Source organism: Apium graveolens, chromosome 1 (genome assembly GCF_009905375.1).
Source record: "Apium graveolens cultivar Ventura chromosome 1, ASM990537v1, whole genome shotgun sequence".
Lineage (NCBI taxonomy): Eukaryota > Viridiplantae > Streptophyta > Magnoliopsida > Apiales > Apiaceae > Apium > Apium graveolens.
The window spans coordinates 5,293,171-5,311,975 of NC_133647.1; the positions used below are offsets into that span (position 1 = coordinate 5,293,171).

General features: G+C 36.9%; 1 protein-coding gene across 1 annotated transcript; it reads left to right on the forward strand.

The window, feature by feature from the left end:
- The first annotated feature begins 2,712 nt into the window (after nucleotides 1-2,712).
- Nucleotides 2,713-3,639, forward strand: LOC141721438 (uncharacterized). Its single transcript, XM_074524716.1, has one exon. The coding sequence runs from the start codon at nucleotides 2,713-2,715 to the stop codon at nucleotides 3,637-3,639; it is 927 nt and encodes a 308-aa protein (XP_074380817.1).
- The last annotated feature ends 15,166 nt before the right edge of the window (nucleotides 3,640-18,805 follow it).

Consider the following 18,805-nt stretch of genomic DNA (forward strand, 5'->3'; position numbering starts at 1 on the left):
GTTGACTATGTCCTCGGTATATATACATGTTAGGTTATATTTTATGTGTGAGGTCTGTTTATTTCTGTTGGGTCTGTAACCCTGCTGGATTACTAGTGTCTGTACTGGTGGCTAAGGTGAATACGGTGGTTGTATTCTTCAATTTTGTATCGAGATGCAATATTAAATTAGTTTCCAAAGAAAAACCTTTTTGGTCACCTTGTGTCCACATTTCATTTTCTACATTATTACTCCGTGGTGTTTCTTTTCCAGAAAAATGCTTTCATTACTCGAGCAGTATATTTTAGGTGTGGGTCAACCGATAATTTTTAGGTGCAAGAAATCATCATATACAAATATTTTTATGGGTTTGTTGTCCTAGGGATGGGCGTGGCAACGTAATTGTTTGGTGTTGTTCAGACAAAGCCACGAAACCTCTTAAAGAGAGCGTGCTCCGTGACTCATCCCAAAAAACTTTGATACACATGTTTTATTTTTTATATTTTAATAACCGTAAAATATTTTTGACAAAATTATATTTTCGAAAAAAATTATTTTAGTATATGGTTTTCCAACACATATTATTTCCTCTTCCTAACACTTCACATTTTTATAAATTTATCTATATTAGAACATTTTTTATAAAAAAATCCTGGAAGGTCTGATGGTGCATATAATCATAAGTATGTACTAGATAATGATGCTGAAACAGAGATGATTCTAGACAGTGTTTACTTTGAGATTACTTTAAAAATACGAAACTCTTATATGTGATAATCATCCCTTCAAAGTTATTTTTTATAGATCTGGAAATAACACTTTCTTTCAAGGGGTTTTTGACATAATTGCTTCTCAAACCGGGCTTCAACAAACATAATATTTTGCTCAAATAAAATATACTTTTAACCTTACATTTCATGTTGAAAAATATTATGTAAAGATTGATAAAATTATGTTCTATATTTTAACTTGTTGCACAATATATGTGTTATATCCGAATTTTCAGACATGACAGGATGTGTTTAAGGCATGGACGAGAAGGAGTGCAAGTGACAGGTCGAGACGGGAGAGATGAGCAAGCATCCTGAACAACATCAAGCATAAGGGTGAGCAAATGGAATCAGGACTTGGTCTATTACATGCCGGATTTGTAGGAGTATCAGTTGAGCTCAATAATGTTATCTGCAACTACAATTCAAAGATGGAGAAAAAAGGGGGAAAGTTGGAGAAAAGATAGGAGCTAACAAGAGGATAAAGCACAGGGGGAAGAGGAAAAACAAATAGGACACTCTTCAACCAAAACACAACAAAATCATACATCACAGAGGCAAAAACGCAGCTTGCTTCGTCCAAACACAACACCATTCGAGAACACAACTACATAAACATCTCGATGGTATTAGAAATAGGTTGTTGACAAGACACTGTACTATGAAAGACTCTTTGTAATCTCATTCAAATTCATAGTGGATCATATTTAGGTTGGGTAATCAATCCCACCCGTGGTTTTTTTTCCATTTATGGGTTTTCCGTGTCACCAATTCTTTGTGTCATTTCTATTCATATTGTTCTTAGTTTAGATATATTACTTAATCAACTAACCTTAGCATTTAACTCACAAATTTCGGTAAAAATAATTGGCACGGTCTGTGGGAAACTTGCGAAGGATTCGGTTGGTTCATTACGATGGCAGGCGACGGCGTAGAAGAACAAGTTACAAATCGAGGGGATGAGGCTGAGAGCAACAAAGAAATGGCAGCAACGTTGAAAAAACAACAAGATAAAATGGAAAAGATACACTCTAAAAATGAGATGTTGAAGAAAGAATTAACCACATCCAAATCCAGAACCAAGACAGCAACAAAGAAGAGGATCCCAAGTGTGATTAGGCGTCTGGACATGGATGATGTTTAGGAATGGGATCGACACGAAAAGCCAACAAAGGGTATTGATGATGTCATTGAGATAGAAGATATAGAGAACATACCAAATAACGATGATGACATAGAAAGACAACGTGATGAGCAACGTTATGATGATCGTGATGATCGAGAGGGGGATGATGATAGAAGGAGATCACGCCACAAAAGTACAAGGTCTCGAAACCAAATTGTAGAGGAATTTAAAAGATAATTACAGGAAGTAAGGGACTTAATTGAAAGAATCCCTGCTGTCCTAAAGCCATTAGAGAAAGCGACTCTTACAAGCTCTGTTGATTCACCTTTCCATGACAACATTGCTTTGGTAGAGATACCAAAACGCTTCATGATGCCACAAATGAGGCCATATGATGGTACTAGTTATACATTGGAACACATTGCACAATATAAGCAATGAATGTTCATGGTACTAATCACACATGACTTGAAGGAAGCTTGTATATGCAAGGACTTTGGCTCTACATTGTCTGGACTAGCCTTACAATGGTTTGTGAACCTTCCACACAGGAGTATCAAGATATTTTCCAACCTAGAAGACTCATTCAACATGCAATTTGCTAGTGGCAGAGTGTTCGGGAAGACCACCAGTGATTTATACAAGATTGTGCAACGTCATAGAGAGTCATTACGTGCCAACTTGACATGATTCAATAGAGAGAAGGTGACCATCACCAACTCCAATGTACCCATAACCATTGAGGCATTCAGAAGGGGATTAGAGAGGGAATCTCTACTTTATGAAGAACTGACAAAATACCCATGTAGAACTATGGATGATTTGTAAGCTAAAGCTATGACACAAGTGAGATTGGAAGAAGACAGGAGGGAGGATGATGAGAAATATTACAGGCCTTCGAGAAAGATTACAACACCAAGGTCTAGGGAATACAAACCCTATTCGAGGCCTTCTGGGGATAAAGTTTATGTCAACACGACGTGGGAACATAATGACTGGAGAAAGGAGGAACGTAGTGATTGGAGGAAGGACCCTAGTCTGCCACTTACGTATGACAGTTACGGTTTCAGGATAACACATTCAGCCATGATGAAGGAGTTTACCAAGTTGGGAGATATAGTCAAATGGCCAATGAAGAGCAACAAGCCTAAGGCGAATCCAGATTCCAAATTATGGTGTGACTATCATGGAGATTACGGACATAAAGCTTATGATTGTATGGCTTTACGAAAGGAGCTACAATTCCTGACCAAGAAGGGATATTTAACTGAGTTCATGACATCCAAGAAAGCATCTTATGTCAGGAAAGACAAGTCACCCAATGGAAACAACATGACACCAGTAAGACAACCACCACCACCACCACATCACAAAGTAATTAACTTCATTGCAGGTGGTTCTGAAGTGTGTGGGTCTACATATTCACAAGCTAAAAGGGTGGCTAGAGAGACAGACATACGAGTTACTCAGGTAAGAGTTATTATTAATACTCTACCATCTTTGATGTTTAAAGAGTCAGATAAAAGAAGTATTCGAGAACCACAGCAAGATGGACTTGTCATTTCACTCCCTATGGGGAATTGCCTGATCAAAAGAATATTAGTTGACAAGTGGAGCGCTGACAGCATCATGATGTTGAGCACGTTGAAACAAATGGGTTTGGCAGAAAGTGACATGATTAAGAAATTGAAAACATTGGTGGGATTTAGTGGAGAAACCAAGCGTACAGTGGGTGAGATCACACTGCCTATGTATGCACAATGAGTCAATCTCTTGGAGAAATTTTACATAATAGACGTCGATTCAATGTACAATATAATCATGGGAAGGCCTTGGATTCATAATTTTAAAGTTGTACCATCGATATACCATCAGGTTCTCAAATTTCCAACACCATGGGGAGCTCAGGTGATACGAGGGAATCAAGATATGGCACGAGAATGCTACAAGACGTGTTTGAATCCAAATGTTCAATATCATGAGAATGACACATATCCGGCCACAGTCACAGGACCTGAGAAATTGGCTGAGGCCGATCTAAAGACAGGAGACAATAAAATGCTAATAGGAGAAGACCTGTCACCAACAATTGAGGCAAATTTGGTAAATTTCTTGACTATGAGATTGGATGCATTCGCATGGGAGCATGATGAAATAACAGGAATAGACCCAAATGTCATCACATAAAAGTTAAATGTCGATCCTAGTTACACCCTTGTTCAACAGAAAAAAGAAAATTCACGATGGAGAGAAACAAGATAATTACTGATGAAGTTGACAGGCTTATGAAGGCTGGGATGATAAAGGAGGTTGACTACCCCGAGTGGCTAGAAAATGTCGTCATAGTACATAAAAAGAATGGAAAATGGAGAGTTTGTGTCGACTACATAGACTTGAAGAAAGCTTGTCCCAAGGACCCCTATCCACTACCCCACATCGACACCATGGTGGACTCAACAGCTGGACATGAATTGCTTACATTTTTGGACGCTTCAAGTGGTTTTAATCAAATACAAATGGAGTCGTCTGATTGTGAGAAGACAACTTTCATCACGGACAGGGGGATATATTGTTACATGGCCATGCCTTTTGAACTACGCAACGTTGGGGCTACATTTCAAAGGCTTGTTAACAAGATGTTCAAGGACCAGATAGGCAAGACAATGGAAGTTTACATAGACGGCATGGTGGTCAAGTCTATAAATGCTGTGAATCATGTTCGCGACCTACAGGAGGTGTCCGACATATTGGGATCATACAACATGAAGCTGAACCCATCTAAATGTAACTTTGTTGTGTCATCAAGAAAGTTTCTTGGACACATGGTGACCATGAGGGGCATTGAGGCTAGCCCAGAACAAATTAAGGAAATTTTTGAGTTAAAGAGTCCATCAAACGTTAAAGATGTCCAGAAACTGACGGGAAGAGTTGCAGCCTTGAACAGGTTCATCTCACGGTCATCGGACAGGTGTAAAATATTTTACGATGTTTTAAGGAAAAATAAGGGGTTTATGTGGGCAGAAAAATATGAAGATGCACTTGATAACCTGAAGAAATATCTCACTACTTCTCCACTCTTGTCTAAGCCTCTTCAAGGAGAGGACCTTTATGTTTACTTGTCTGTTACAGATCATGTTGTGAGTGAAGTGCTCATCAAAGAAAGCGAAGGTGTCCAGCTGCCTATTTATTATATCAGCAAAAGCCTAATTGATGCGGAAACAAGGTACACATCTCTAGAAAAATTGGTGCTTGCATTGGCCATGACTTCAACTAAATTAAGGCATTATTTTGAATCACACTAAATACATGTCATGAAGAACTTTCTCTTGAGAACTGTCTTGAGCAAACCTGATTTGACGGGAAGGATGGCAAAATGGGTCATACATCTGAGCACTTATGCCATCACATATGATATAAGGAGTGTTATAAAATCACAAGCTCTAGCTGACTTTGTGGCTAATTTCAGTCCAATCCAAATGACGACAGCTGAGGAGGAGTTTTAACGAGTTATTTCAAGGGTGGACACCAAGCCATGGACATTGTATACTGATGGAGCTTCGAATGTAAATGGAACGGGATTGGGGCTTGTATTCAAATTGCCACCAAGGGAATATGATAGCACATTCAATATGTTATGACTTCAAAGCCACCAATAATGAAGCCGAATACGAAGCACTGATTGTGGGGCTCATGACTGCTAAGGACATGAAGGTCAGAAACATTGATGTAAACTGTGATTCATTGTTAATTGTTAATCATGTAATGGTTCCTATAAAGCTAAGGATCCCAAGATGATCACATACTTGGACATCACCAAGAAATTGATGATTTACTTTGACACTTTCAACATACAACAAGTTCCAAGAGAAAATACTGTACAAGCTGATGCACTAGCCGGTTTGGGAGTTGTTTCTAAGGGTCTTGTTAGGTCACACACACTGTAGAAGGGGGTTGAATACAGTGTATAGCACAATCAAATCGAATTTAAAGAACACAAGTAACAGAAAACAAACTTTATTAAACTCTGTTACAATGTAGAACTGTCCTCTCTCAGTGATGAATAAATATCACGAGAGCTGCTAGGGTTACAATGAATAATATTCTCGATAATGATAACACTTATAGTGTAAACCCTATGTATGTGTTTATATATTACACAGTTACAAGATAATCGCTAATTGATATGGAATATAATTCTACTTCCTAAAATATATCAACCAGTTATCTTTTCTTTCAAGTATTCTATTCTTTATAGAATTCCTTCTTCATGCATATCTCTTCTTGCGTTGGTCTTGATCTTCTTTTCTTTCAATCAGCTGCCTTCCTTATCTGAAAGTTTCCTTTAAGTCCTGATGTTATCTTCTAATAAATATCTCCTGAACCTTAAGTACTGATAACTTAAGTTCTGACTTCAGTAAAAGTGATGATTTCCAGTTAAGTACTGATTTTTCTTATTTAAGTAAGATCTGGAAACTAAACACAAATCATATTAGATATGACATTATCAAATATATCTAACAATCTCCCCCAACTTGTAAATTAGCATAATATACAAGTTCAACAGATATTTGATGATGTCAAAAACATTAAGTACAAATGCATGAGAATTTGACTAGATAACTACAATGTACAGTCCTTAAAGCTTTACCAACTTTAACTTCTGATAACAACTTCAGTCTATATACATATCAGAATTTGAGCAGTTGTAGATCTTGACTTGGCTTCACTTTCTGATCTCTTCGATGTCAGGAGTTGTTCTGAGATAGTTCTTTAACAAACATCTCTCAGCATATCTGAGTTCATCAATCATCCTCCTTTTAGCATATTTAAGCTCTGCAGTATCTTCATCAGTTTGGAAGATAGCATATCTGAGATCATTAATTTTTGCTTTTCTCAACTCCTGATCTAGTCTTATGACATAGGCTTTGTCAGACTCTAGATTGAATTCAAGTCCCTTAATACCAAGATATGTTCTGATCTTTGCAGTATTAGGCTTCATATCAACAATATCATCCTTGTGATCTCTGTACTTGGGATAGTATATGCTGTCAGACTTCACAGAATAAAGCTTCTTCTGTCTTCGAATTTGAGTCTTCAAATAATTTGCAGCACTTTCTGTTAATCTGTCCTTCACTTGAAGTAAGAATAAAACATGTTCTAATTCCTCAAAATACTTCAGTGGTATAGCATTTTCCCTTATATGGTAAACCCTTCCATCTGTCATGAAATATAACAAGATGTGTTCTTTCAAGAAGGTATGGTAGACCATCTGTACAGATTCTAGTTGATTCAATCTTTCAGAAGTTGCTCCAATACCTGGTTCACTTAAGGAAGTTGGATCATTGGTTGTGTTCTGCACTCTTCTTTCATCAGCACTACCCAATCCAGATTTATCTCTTGCTTCCTTTCCAGTAACCACTCTTGCTTCAAAACCACTTGTTGCAGTCTTCAAAGGTTGAGTCTGTTTGGCTTTAGTGAATCCTGGTAGGATTAACTTTGAGGATTTAACCTGAGCAATGTCAGAGGTTTCCTTTGACTTATCTTCTGATATCAAGCCAACTTGAGCTATGTCAGAGGTTGTTTACTTCATTGTTATATCAGAACTAACTATATCTTGACTCTGAACAACTTAAGCCATATCAGAGGTTGTCTTAGAAATCTTCCTTGAAGTCAGAGTAAGATTAGCATCTTCATCAGAAATTTCTTCATCCATAGGAGGCACATAAACCTTTACAGGTTCACCAACTTTTTCTTTGCCCTTGGACCTGGGATCTATCTGCAATTGTGATTTGGCTTTAGTTGCCACATGATTTGTCCTTTATTTTATCACAATGCCTTTAGCCGTAGGAAGTTTCTTTTTAACAACAGAAGCTTCAGATTTGGAGTTGACTTTTTCTAACTTAAGTCTAGCTTCTTCTTCCATTAGACTCTCAAAGTCCATTCCTGGATTTTCTTTCAGAAATAATTGTCTTGAAATTTCTTCATCAAGTTCCAACAGTTCATCAGAACTTATCCTTTTACCAGTATCAGAAATTATTCTTCTCCCAGTATCAGAACTTGTTCTATGACTTGCAGTTCCAATTCTTCTTGATGAGAGACCTCCACCTTGACCATGACCTCCACCCATTCCAGAGTTTCCCAGGTCATTACCATCATCCTTTTTCTTCAGTGTCTTATCAGATTTACATTTGGACTTAATTACTTTCTCCCCCTTTTTGGCATCAGTAGGTAAAAGAAGAGAGAGAAGCAATTCCACTGAGGATTGGATCTCATTGAGTTGATTTTTATGAGAAGCTCGATTTTTCAAAATTTCATCAATCTGAGACTGTTGCTTCTCTTGGGTTTTCTCAATGTTGGTAATTTTGTCAAAGGAAGGTTTGAAAAACCTTTTCTTGTCCAACTTGACAATTGTATCTTGCTGTATTAAAGTTTCTTGAATCTTGTCCACCTTAGCCTGAGTTACAGAGTGTTGACCTTGAAGGTGCCTTGTACTAAGTGCAGTAACTCTTAGATGTGTCTTGAAATAATCATTGACTAGCATCTCATCAGCTTTTGCCAAGTGATCAGCAAGAATCTTTTCAGTAGGGACAAAGGTAACCGTGTTCCACTCCTTAGTCCACTCCTGTCCTCTAGGAGTTTCACTCCAAGATACTGGTGCTTCCCCTGTAACAAACTTTTTGACTATCTCAGCTTTTGAAGGAGCTTGTAGAGGTGCATGTCCAAAAGGACCAGCTGCATCAACATCTAAATTTGTAGCAGCATTACCAGTAGCATCAACATTTACAGCATCAGAACTTACAGAGTCAACATCTTCAGCATCCTCTGATAAAAGAACAGTATGCGAAGCTATGGAGGCTTCAACATCATCCTCTAAGGGCTGATCTCCAACTAAGTTCTGATCTACATCCATATTCTGATGCTCACCTAAAATCTGATCTTTAGTATCTAGATGCAGAGAAGGTGTTGTAGGCAATTCTGGATTTAAATCAGCATCAGGAATTGGTGTTGTTGGTGGAGTGACTTGAGTTGGTGGAGCTTCTAGATACAAAACCTGAGGCACTTCCAAGTTATGAATGTCAATTTCATCACTTGGCCCCTGGGTATCAGCATTTACTGGAGATACTGGAGGTGTAGGAATGTGAGTAGTTTCTGGCTCATGTAGTGGAGAGTGATGAGTGGCATGAGAGTCTGGATCAGCACTAGGAGAATTGTGAGCTTCAACAGGGTCTTGTGAGATCAGAGATTCCTGATCCCCTTCCTTAGCTGCTGCTTCCATCCCTTTACCAGAATCTTCAGGCCTTTTTGCCAATGTTTGAATCTTTTAGATTTTAAGTGACTTTAGGAGTTGTATCATCAGAATTATGCTTTCTAAGCCTTTTTAGGGGCCTAGAACTCCCAATATCAACATCCTCCTGAGAAGAGACCTTCTCAGCTTCTCGAACAACAGGTTCTGATACAGGAACCTGTTCCTTAACATCTGATTCATCTCGCAGAATGAATCTTCTTTTCTTCTGTTGTGTCTGAGGTACTTTCTTAGTCCTTTTAAGTTTGGAAGATGAAGGCTGCACTGTAGGATCTGAAGGTTGAGGTTGAGAAGTTTGTGGTGGTTGAGTAGAGGTGGTAGGTGCTGATGGATGAGGTTCAGATGGTTGAACATCAGGATATAGTGCAGTGTACTTAACAGGATCATAGGTTATTAAGGTTTGTTTTATGAAAGATCTCTTCAACTGGCCCAGCTTTGCCAATGTCCTCTCATATCCCAGACTGGCCATCATGTTTTGAAGAACTGGATCTTCAATAGTAGAATAGACATAGTTCTCAGGTAGCTACAGTGCTTGTCGAACCATAGACAATGTCACAACATACTCATCCTCCCCTGATGAAAAAATAATACTTGGGACCCTTGAGCACCACCATCATCATATACACCGCTTCTCCAGAACTCCAGTACTTGAGTACCAGAGACTGCTTCGGGTTCAGTCAGAGCATACCCAATATCAGAACTAGCAAGAAAGTCCTGAATGAAGTGAAGTTCAGAGAGTGCTTCTGACTTGCTAAGAATAGCAGAGAAGTTATTAGGAACAAACGTAGCTCCATCAAAAATTATGTCCTTGGGTTCCATGAGAATTCGTGAGAAAGAAGATTGCCTGTAAGGTGTTTGAGAAAATGTCTGTATGGAAAATCGTCAGTAGATGAGAGAGAATAAAAGTAAAAAGACAGAGATAAAATATGAAAGTATATAAAAGATTTTACAATCATTTCTCTCTTTTACTTATACACGGTAGAAAAAGTAATCGTTGAGACACCTATCAGACATGCAGCAGTAAAAGATAATTAATGGGCACGGGTTTCAGTAATCATTACTTATCACATACAGTTTTTCAAGGAAAAACCGTTCCACTTACCAAGTAATCCCATTAATCAAGGTAGTTCAGTTTTATTTTAAATTTTAAAAACTGTTCCCACTTAATAAATTTTTTATTACGCCTTACCAATATTCTGTAAAATTATGACCAATGAGAAAATGACCATTAATAAACCAAGTAAACAAATACTGCCACATCAGAATCAGAACTTGATTTGTGTCAGAGCTAAAAAGATCATCAAAATATGGTTAGTATCAGGATTTAAAATGTTATCAGAATATCAAACGACTCAGAGACAAAATCTTGCATAAATATAAAATTTCATTAATATATTGAGCAAATACATTTCATGAAATTTAAATTACATTCTTAAAAGTACAAGATTGTCCTAAGCTACAAACCCTAACATCAACAGCTTTAGTCCTAAGCTAAGAAGCCAGACAAAGCTGACGGTGAAGAGAAACAGATAGCTGCAATTATTTCTTCTTCCTACTCTCAACAAAAAGAACAGCGAGACGAATGATTCGCTCCTGCTTTCGGAGAGCTTCTCTCCTTTCTTCTTCCAGACGCTCAAGATGGCGATGATAGTCCATATAGAAGAACAAGAGGTCTGTGAGGACCTCTTGGGGAACTGAGTCCCAGATTTCATCAGGAATGGCAGTGACATGCCATTCCTGCTGTCATTCAGTACACCGCAAATTGATAGTGAAAGTGTCATAGTTCAGAACTAAGTTGAAATGAACTATGTTTGTGATGAGAGAAAAGAATGAGTTTGAGAGAAAATGAGAGATGTGTTGGCTGGAATGAGGTGTTGGTTTATATAACCAATAGAATATGAAGAGATGCAAGGAAAATTGAATGGTTATAGGTAGAAATAATTATACCTCATCTCCCTAGACTGATAAGAATAATAACAGCCATTGGAAGTTTAAAACAGGATTTAATGTGCACACAAAACAAGTAAAAATTACTGTGCATAGACGAGTACCACTAACCCAAATTATGTTGACTGTTAATATCTTACCCAAACATATTCTGATTTTAAATAAGACTGTTTCATATTTTAACCACAAATAAGTCAAGTAAAGAATCAGAATTTAATATCAGAACTTAGTCTTATATCAGAACGTAACAGTCATCAGAACATGATTTCTTAACTCGAAAAGGGAATGCCTATTTCTGTAATTCTTCACACAAATTCTGATTTTGTTTCTTCAGAACTTAATCATTAGAACTTTCATCAGAACTTGTCCTCAGAATTTATGCAACTGACACTTAAACTGTTCATCTAAAAGAACATTTATCACCACAGTAATTTTTATCATTCATATGGAGTGTATGTGTGTGCAATAAGCTTAATATCAGATAAAGATTAAAGTCTGATTCACTTCAGTACATCTTAGTAATAAGGCATAACTAAGAACTTTGCTCAAAATCTGTCATGATTCTGAAGTCTACTTTAGAATGAGTTCATGCATGAGTTCACCTCAACTATTTTGTGCTCATTTTATGCATCTTTTGAAATTCCATTTTACAGTGGCTTCTCAGTGTAAGTGAGTCACGACTGCTTATCAGAATTTATGCTATTATCAGAGCATTTCTCCAGTAATCATAGATTGTGAAAAGTCACCAAGAAAATAATTATTTTGCTTTTCTGATGCATATTACTTAATACCAGCAATGCACTTGGGTCATTCCTTCCACATTTTTACTCTAGATCTCAAAGGAGTACCTGATTTTAATTTATTTTTCTTTTTCTTTTGATAAGTGAGGTTTATCAGCACTTAGTACATCCATCAGATTTACTAACATCAGAACTTAACAGATAAGAAGCACTATTCCAGTTTGTGACTTAGTAATGAGATACACAAAGTAAACTTCAACTAAGCTCAGTATCAGAATTTGCTTGTGTTAAGAGATTTCCACATAAATAATTACTTCAAACATGGGATCTTTAGTATATTAAAGACTACTAGTTCGGCATCTAGCATAGTTATCCTCATTGGATTGAATAATCACAGAAACATTCATATCACTATCAGAGTTTAGAAATTCACATCAGACAACAATCAGTACTTAAGCAATTTTCAATTAAGCACAGAATACACAAAGATAGTAATATCTGTAAATACTGATCATAAAGTCTGATGCATCAGAACAAAAACTAAGCAGATTTAGAGAAAGAACCTGAAACCATTCCAAGTTTATTTACCAATCTTGTAAAAGTAGCTTCACACAGTGGTTTTGTGAAGATATCTGCTAGTTGTTGATATATTGGAACAAAGTGCAATTCCACTGTACCTTCATCCACATGTTCCCTTATGAAATGGTACCTAATGCTGATGTGCTTTGTCATTGAATGTTGAACTGGATTTCCTGTCATAGCAATAGCACTTTGATTATCACAGTAAATAGGGATTTTAAAATATGTTAACCCATAATCCAGTAACTGATTCTTCATCCAAAGAATCTGTGCACAACAACTTCCTGCAGCAATGTACTCTGCTTCTGCAGTTGATGTGAAATTGACTTTTGTTTCTTGCTAAACCAAGAAACCAATCTGCCTCCAAGAAATTGGCAGCTTCCACTTGTGATTTTCCTGTCAATTTTGCAGCCTGCAAAATCTGCATATGAGTAACCTATTAGTTTAAAATTTGATTATATGGAATATCACAATCCCAGATCAGTTGTTCCCTTAAGATACTTGAAAATTCTTTTCACAGCTGTTAGGTAAGGTTCTCTTGGATCTGCTTGAAATCTTGCACAAAGACAGGTAGCATACATGATATCAGGTCTACTAGCAGTTAGATAGAGTAGTGAGCCAATCATACTTCTGTAATCAGTAACATCTACTGATATACCAGTATCCTTATCCAATTTTGTTGCAGTGGCCATGAGAGTGGATGCACTTGAACAATCTTGCATTCCAAATTTCTTCAGCAAATTTCTGGTATACTTGGATTGACAAATAAAAGTACCTTCTTCATTCTGCTTGACTTGAAGGCCCAGAAAATAGCTAAGTTCCCCCATCATACTCATTTGATATCTTGACTGCATCAGTTTGGCAAACTTCTTGCAAAGTTTGTCATTTGTAGAACCAAAAATGATATCATCAACATATATCTGTACCAAAAGTAATTCCTTTCCATGGTTGAGGTAGAACAGAGTTTTATCAATAGTTCCTCTGGTAAATCCACTTTCCAGAAGAAACTGAGCTAAAGTCTCATACCATGCTCTTGGAGCTTGCTTAAGGCCATAAAGTGCTTTATCAAGCCTGTAGACATGATTTGGAAATTTTGAATCTACAAAGCCTGGAGGTTGTTCAATATATACTTCCTCTTCCAATTCTCCATTGAGAAAAGCATTTTTCACATCCATTTGAAAGACAGTAAACTTCTTGTGAGCAGCATAAGCCAAAAATATCCTTATGGCTTCCAATCTAGCAACTAGTGCAAATGTTTCATCACAATCAATTCCCTTCTATTGAGAATATCCTTTTGCAACCAGCCTTGCTTTATTCCTTGTAATTATGCCATCACGATCAGTTTTGTTTCTGAACACCCACTTTGTACCAACAACATATTTGTTCTTTGGTCTTGGCACTAGGGTCTAGACTTTGTTTCTTTCAAATTCATTTAACTATTCCTGCATTGCTTGCACCCAATCAGCATCTTGAAGAGCTTCTTCCACTATCTTTGGTTCAGTCTGAGAAAGAAAAGACTATAGAGAGATTCACTTGAAGTAGTTGTTCTAGTTCTGACACCTACATCAGGAATTCCAATTATTAAATCAGGTGTATGTAATTTAGTCCACTTCCTTGCAGATGGAAGGTTTTCTCTAGAACTGGATGCTCCCCCATGATTCATGCTATCTTTATCAACATTTTCTGATGCTCCCCCTGAAATTATGCTCTCTGAGTTGGATCCTTCAGAATTTAAGTTATCAGAACTTGGCTTATCAGAACTTGATGAATCAGAACTTGAAGAGCCAGTTGTATGTTCTGATGCTTCTTGAGATGTGGTTGTATCTTCAGTATGCTCCCCCTGCACAGGTGCATCTTCCTTTGGCGTAGTCACCACAGTTTCAATAACATCAGAGTTTAATCCATCAGAGTTTGCAGTATCGGGATTTAGACTGTCAAGATTTTCAGTATCAGAATTTAAGCCTTCATTTTCAAATCTCAGCTGATCATGATCATTAAAATCTTCAAGTCCAGTAATCTTTTTATCATCAAAGGAGACATTGATAGATTCCATGACAACCCTTGTTCTTAAATTGTAGACTCTGAAGGCTTTTATGGAAAGTGGATATCCAACAAAAAATTCCTTCATCGGCTTTTAAATCAAATTTGGATAGCTGTTCAGGGTGAGTCTTAACAACAAAACACTTGCATCTAAATACATGAAAATACTTCAGATTTGGCTTCTTTTTCTTCACCATCTCATATGGTGTCTTTCCATGCTTGTTAATGAGTGTTGCATTCTGAGTAAAACAAGCAGTCTGCATAGCTTCAACCCAAAATTAGGTTGGTAGTTTTGCTTCATCAAGCATAGTTCGTGCAACTTCAATAAGAGTTATATTCTTTCTTTCAACAACTCCATTTTGCTGTGGAGTTCTAGGAGCAGAAAATTCCTGCTTGATTCCATGGTCTTTGCAGAACTCTTTCATGATCAAATTCTTGAACTCAGTGCCATTATCACTTCTTATGATCTTCACAGAATCTTTGACCAATTTATCCAGTTGCTTGACATGATCAATCAAGATAGATGCAGTTTCACTTTTTCTGTGCAAGAAATACACCCATGTGTATCTGGTGAACTCATCCACTATGACCATAACATATTTCTTCTTTGCAATAGACATGACATTCACTGGACCAAATAGATCTACATGTAGTAGGTGATAAGGCTCAAGAATTGATGATTCAGTCTTGCTCTTGAATGAAGATTTTCTTTGTTTTGCCTTCTCACATGAATCACAAAGGTAATCAGGAGCAAATACTGAGTTTGGCAGTCCTCACACAAGATCTTTCTTGACTAGTTCATTTATATTGTTGAAATTTAAATGAGAGAGTTTCTTGTGCCAATCCCAGCTTTCTTCAATTAATTCTCTACTCAACAGACAGATTGCAGAACCATCAGTACTTGTTGAAAGCTTGCCTTCATAAATGTTACCATGCATGTATCCTTTCAGAACAACTTTGCATGTAGATTTGCTTACAACTTCACAGTGTTCTTCAAAGAAATCCACATGATAACCTTTGTCACAGATTTGACTAACACTCAGCAGATTGTGTTTAAGTCCTGAGACCAGAGCTACTTCTTTAATGATGACATTCCCAAGATTGATATTGCCATATCCCAGTATTTTTCCAATGTTGCCATCTCCATAAGAAACACTTGGGCCAGCTTTCTCCACAAAGTCTGATAGCAGGGCTTTATTTCCAGTCATATGTCCTGAACATCCACTGTCCAGAACTAGGATGTTTTTCCTATTGCCCTGCAATCACAAAGACCACTAATGATTAGTTTTAAGGACCCAAACTTGCTTGGATCCTTTGGCCTTATTAAGTTTGTTAACATTTGCAGTGGATTTAGCATCAGAGTTTTTGTTAACATTTTTCTTATCAGCATTTACACTATCAGACTTTGTATCAGAACTTACACTAGAAGGAACAATGCTAACTTTCTTTAAAAAGGTTTTATTTGATAATAATCATAGTACAAACTATGATATTCCTTACAAGTATAAATAGAATGCCATAAACTACCACAATGAAAACAAGGATTTTGTGGCCTATATCTAACAGACTGACTCTTAACTCCTGACTTTGAAGGTAAGGAGTTTATGTTCTTATTCTTCCTGCAAAAAGAAGCCAGATGGTTAGAACTTCCACAGTAATGACATGTTTTTCTAGGAGCATTAGGAACAGGCTTATAATCATTGCTTTTATTCACACCTTCCTTTTCATTCCTATTTTTCCTAGGTGACTTTACCTTGTTTACATTCTTAACATCTTTCAGCTTATGCTTAAGCTGCTTCTTTGTCATTAAGCCTACGTTTACTTCAGTTGTCTTTTCCTATTTTAGTTTGTTAGAAGTTAATTCCTCTTTAACTTCTGATTTCTCAGTATCAGACTTTACAGCTACAAACTTAACAGGTTTTAGCTTTGGCTTTTGTTTAACAACTATAGGCTTAATTTCTACAGTTCCTTTATCATTCTTATCATCTCCATAACCTAAGCCCTCTTTCCAGTTTCCACTACTTAACAAATTCTGAGTTGTTCTGCCAGAGTTAGTCCAAGTCCTGATAATCTCTCTTTCCTTTTCTAACTCAGTTTTTAGAGATTCATTCATTTTAAGTACTTCATCCCTAACATAGAAAGCATCATCTCTATCTTTTTTAGTTTGATGGAACATGACTAACTCTTTTTCTAAATAATCATTCCTCTTTTTACAAGCAAGATTTTCAGAAGTTAATCTTTCACATGTTAAAGTTGGATCTCTATAACTAATGAACATGGTTTTAAGATATCTTCTCAACTCATTAATGTCATCAGTTTGAAAGGCATAAGTAGTTTGAGGTACCTTTAACTCAGCAGCTTCAGAACTGCTATCAGCATTTGCCATCAAGGCATAGTTCACCTCACTTTCAGAATCTGAAGTGTCTGTCCAGCTTTTCTTCTTTGTGACAAGAGCCTTGCCTTTGTTATTCTTCACTTTCTTGCAATCAGGAGATATGTGGCCTTTCTCACCACAGTTGTAGCATTTGACATTTGTGTAATCTCCTCTGTCAGACTTCCCTCCTTTGCCTTCAGATTTTCTGAAACTCTTTTTATCAGAACTTGCACCTTTCCTGGAAAACTTCTTTCCCTTCCTGAATTTTCTGTATGCAATCCTTGTGATTCCTTTCACCATAAGAGCACACAGCTTCATCATCTCTTCATCAGCATCCATCTCAGGCAAGCTTTCAGTTTCTGAGTCATCATCACTATCAGAACTTGATGACTCAGTGTCAGACTTTGTGATGAGCGCTTTTCCCTTGCCTTTCCTTGAGGTAGCTGCTTTTGGGGATTCTTCCTCAGCCTTAAGAGCAACTGTCCTTGACTTTCCTCTTTTCCTCTTGCTTCTTTGTTCCATCTCAAGTTCATGAGTCTTGAGCATCCCATAAATTTTATCAAGAGTTGTTTCTTCAAGATTATAGTTGTCTCTTATAATTGTGGCCTTTAAATCCCAACTTTCAAGAAGGGCTAACAGGAATTTAAGGTTTGAATCTTCAAGATCATACTCCTTATCAACTAGTGACAAATCATTCAAGAGTTTGACAGATCTGTCATATAAATCAGTCAATGACTCATTAGGCTTTGAGTCCAAGTGTTCATACTCTTGAGTGAGTATAGTCTTCCTGTTCTTCTTAATCGAATCAGTTCACTGGCATCTTGTCTCCAAGGCATCCCATATCTCCTTTGCAGTCTTCCAGTTAATTACCCTGTTTGACATTACGTTATCAATGGCACTATGCAGCAAGTGTCGTACCTTAGCATCCTTAGCAATTGATGCGATATCTTCAGCAGTGTAATCACTCTTCTCCTTTGGTACAGATTTTGCTGCTTCACCTGCAAATACAACAACGAGCTTTGTTGGCTTGTGAGGTCCTTCATTGATTCTATCAAGATATTCTGGATCTGCAGCTTCCAGAAACATAGTCATCCTCACCTTCCATATGGGATATTCAGATGGTTTCAGTATGGGAACTCTAATAGCCTCATATCGACTATGGATTTGAGTCTTTGGAGGTTCTTCAGTTTTGGTGGGCTTAGTTGGAGTTTCTGCTTCATACATGATTGTTTTTGGATCTTAAACTGTTTGTGTGTTAACAGATAGGCTCTGATACCACTTGTTAGGTCACACACACTGTAGAAGGGGGTTGAATACAGTGTATAGCACAATCAAATCGAATTTAAAGAACACAAGTAACAGAAAACAAACTTTATTAAACTCTGTTACAATGTAGAACTGTCCTCTCTCAGTGATGAACAAATATCACGAGAGTTGCTAGGGTTATAATGAATAATATTCTCGATAATGATAACACTTATAGTGTAAACCCTATGTCTTTGTTTATATATTACACAGTTACAAGATAATCGCTAATTGATATGGAATATAATTATGCTTCCTAAAATATATCAACCAGTTATATTTTCTTCCAAGTATTGTATTCTTCATAGAATTCCTTCTTCATGCATATCTCTTCTTGCGTTTGTCTTGATCTTCTTTCCTTTCAATCAGCTGCCTTCCTTATCTGAAAGTTTCCTTTAAGTCCTGATACTATCTCCTGATAAATATCTCCTGAACCTTAAGTACTGATAACTTAAGTTCTGACTTCAGTATAAGTGCTAATTTCCAGTTAAGTATTGATTTGTCCAGTTTAAGTAAGATCTGAAAACTAAACACAAATCATATTAGACATGACATTATCAAATATATCTAACAGGTCTCGACTTAAAAAAACATTCCAGTTATTCATATCACGAAGCCTGCTATTGAAAGATTGGTTCATGA

Coding starts and splice junctions, on each gene's coding strand:
- LOC141721438 (XM_074524716.1), top strand. CDS start 2,713: ATGACACAAGTGAGATTGGAAGAAGACAGGAGGGAGGATGATGAGAAA.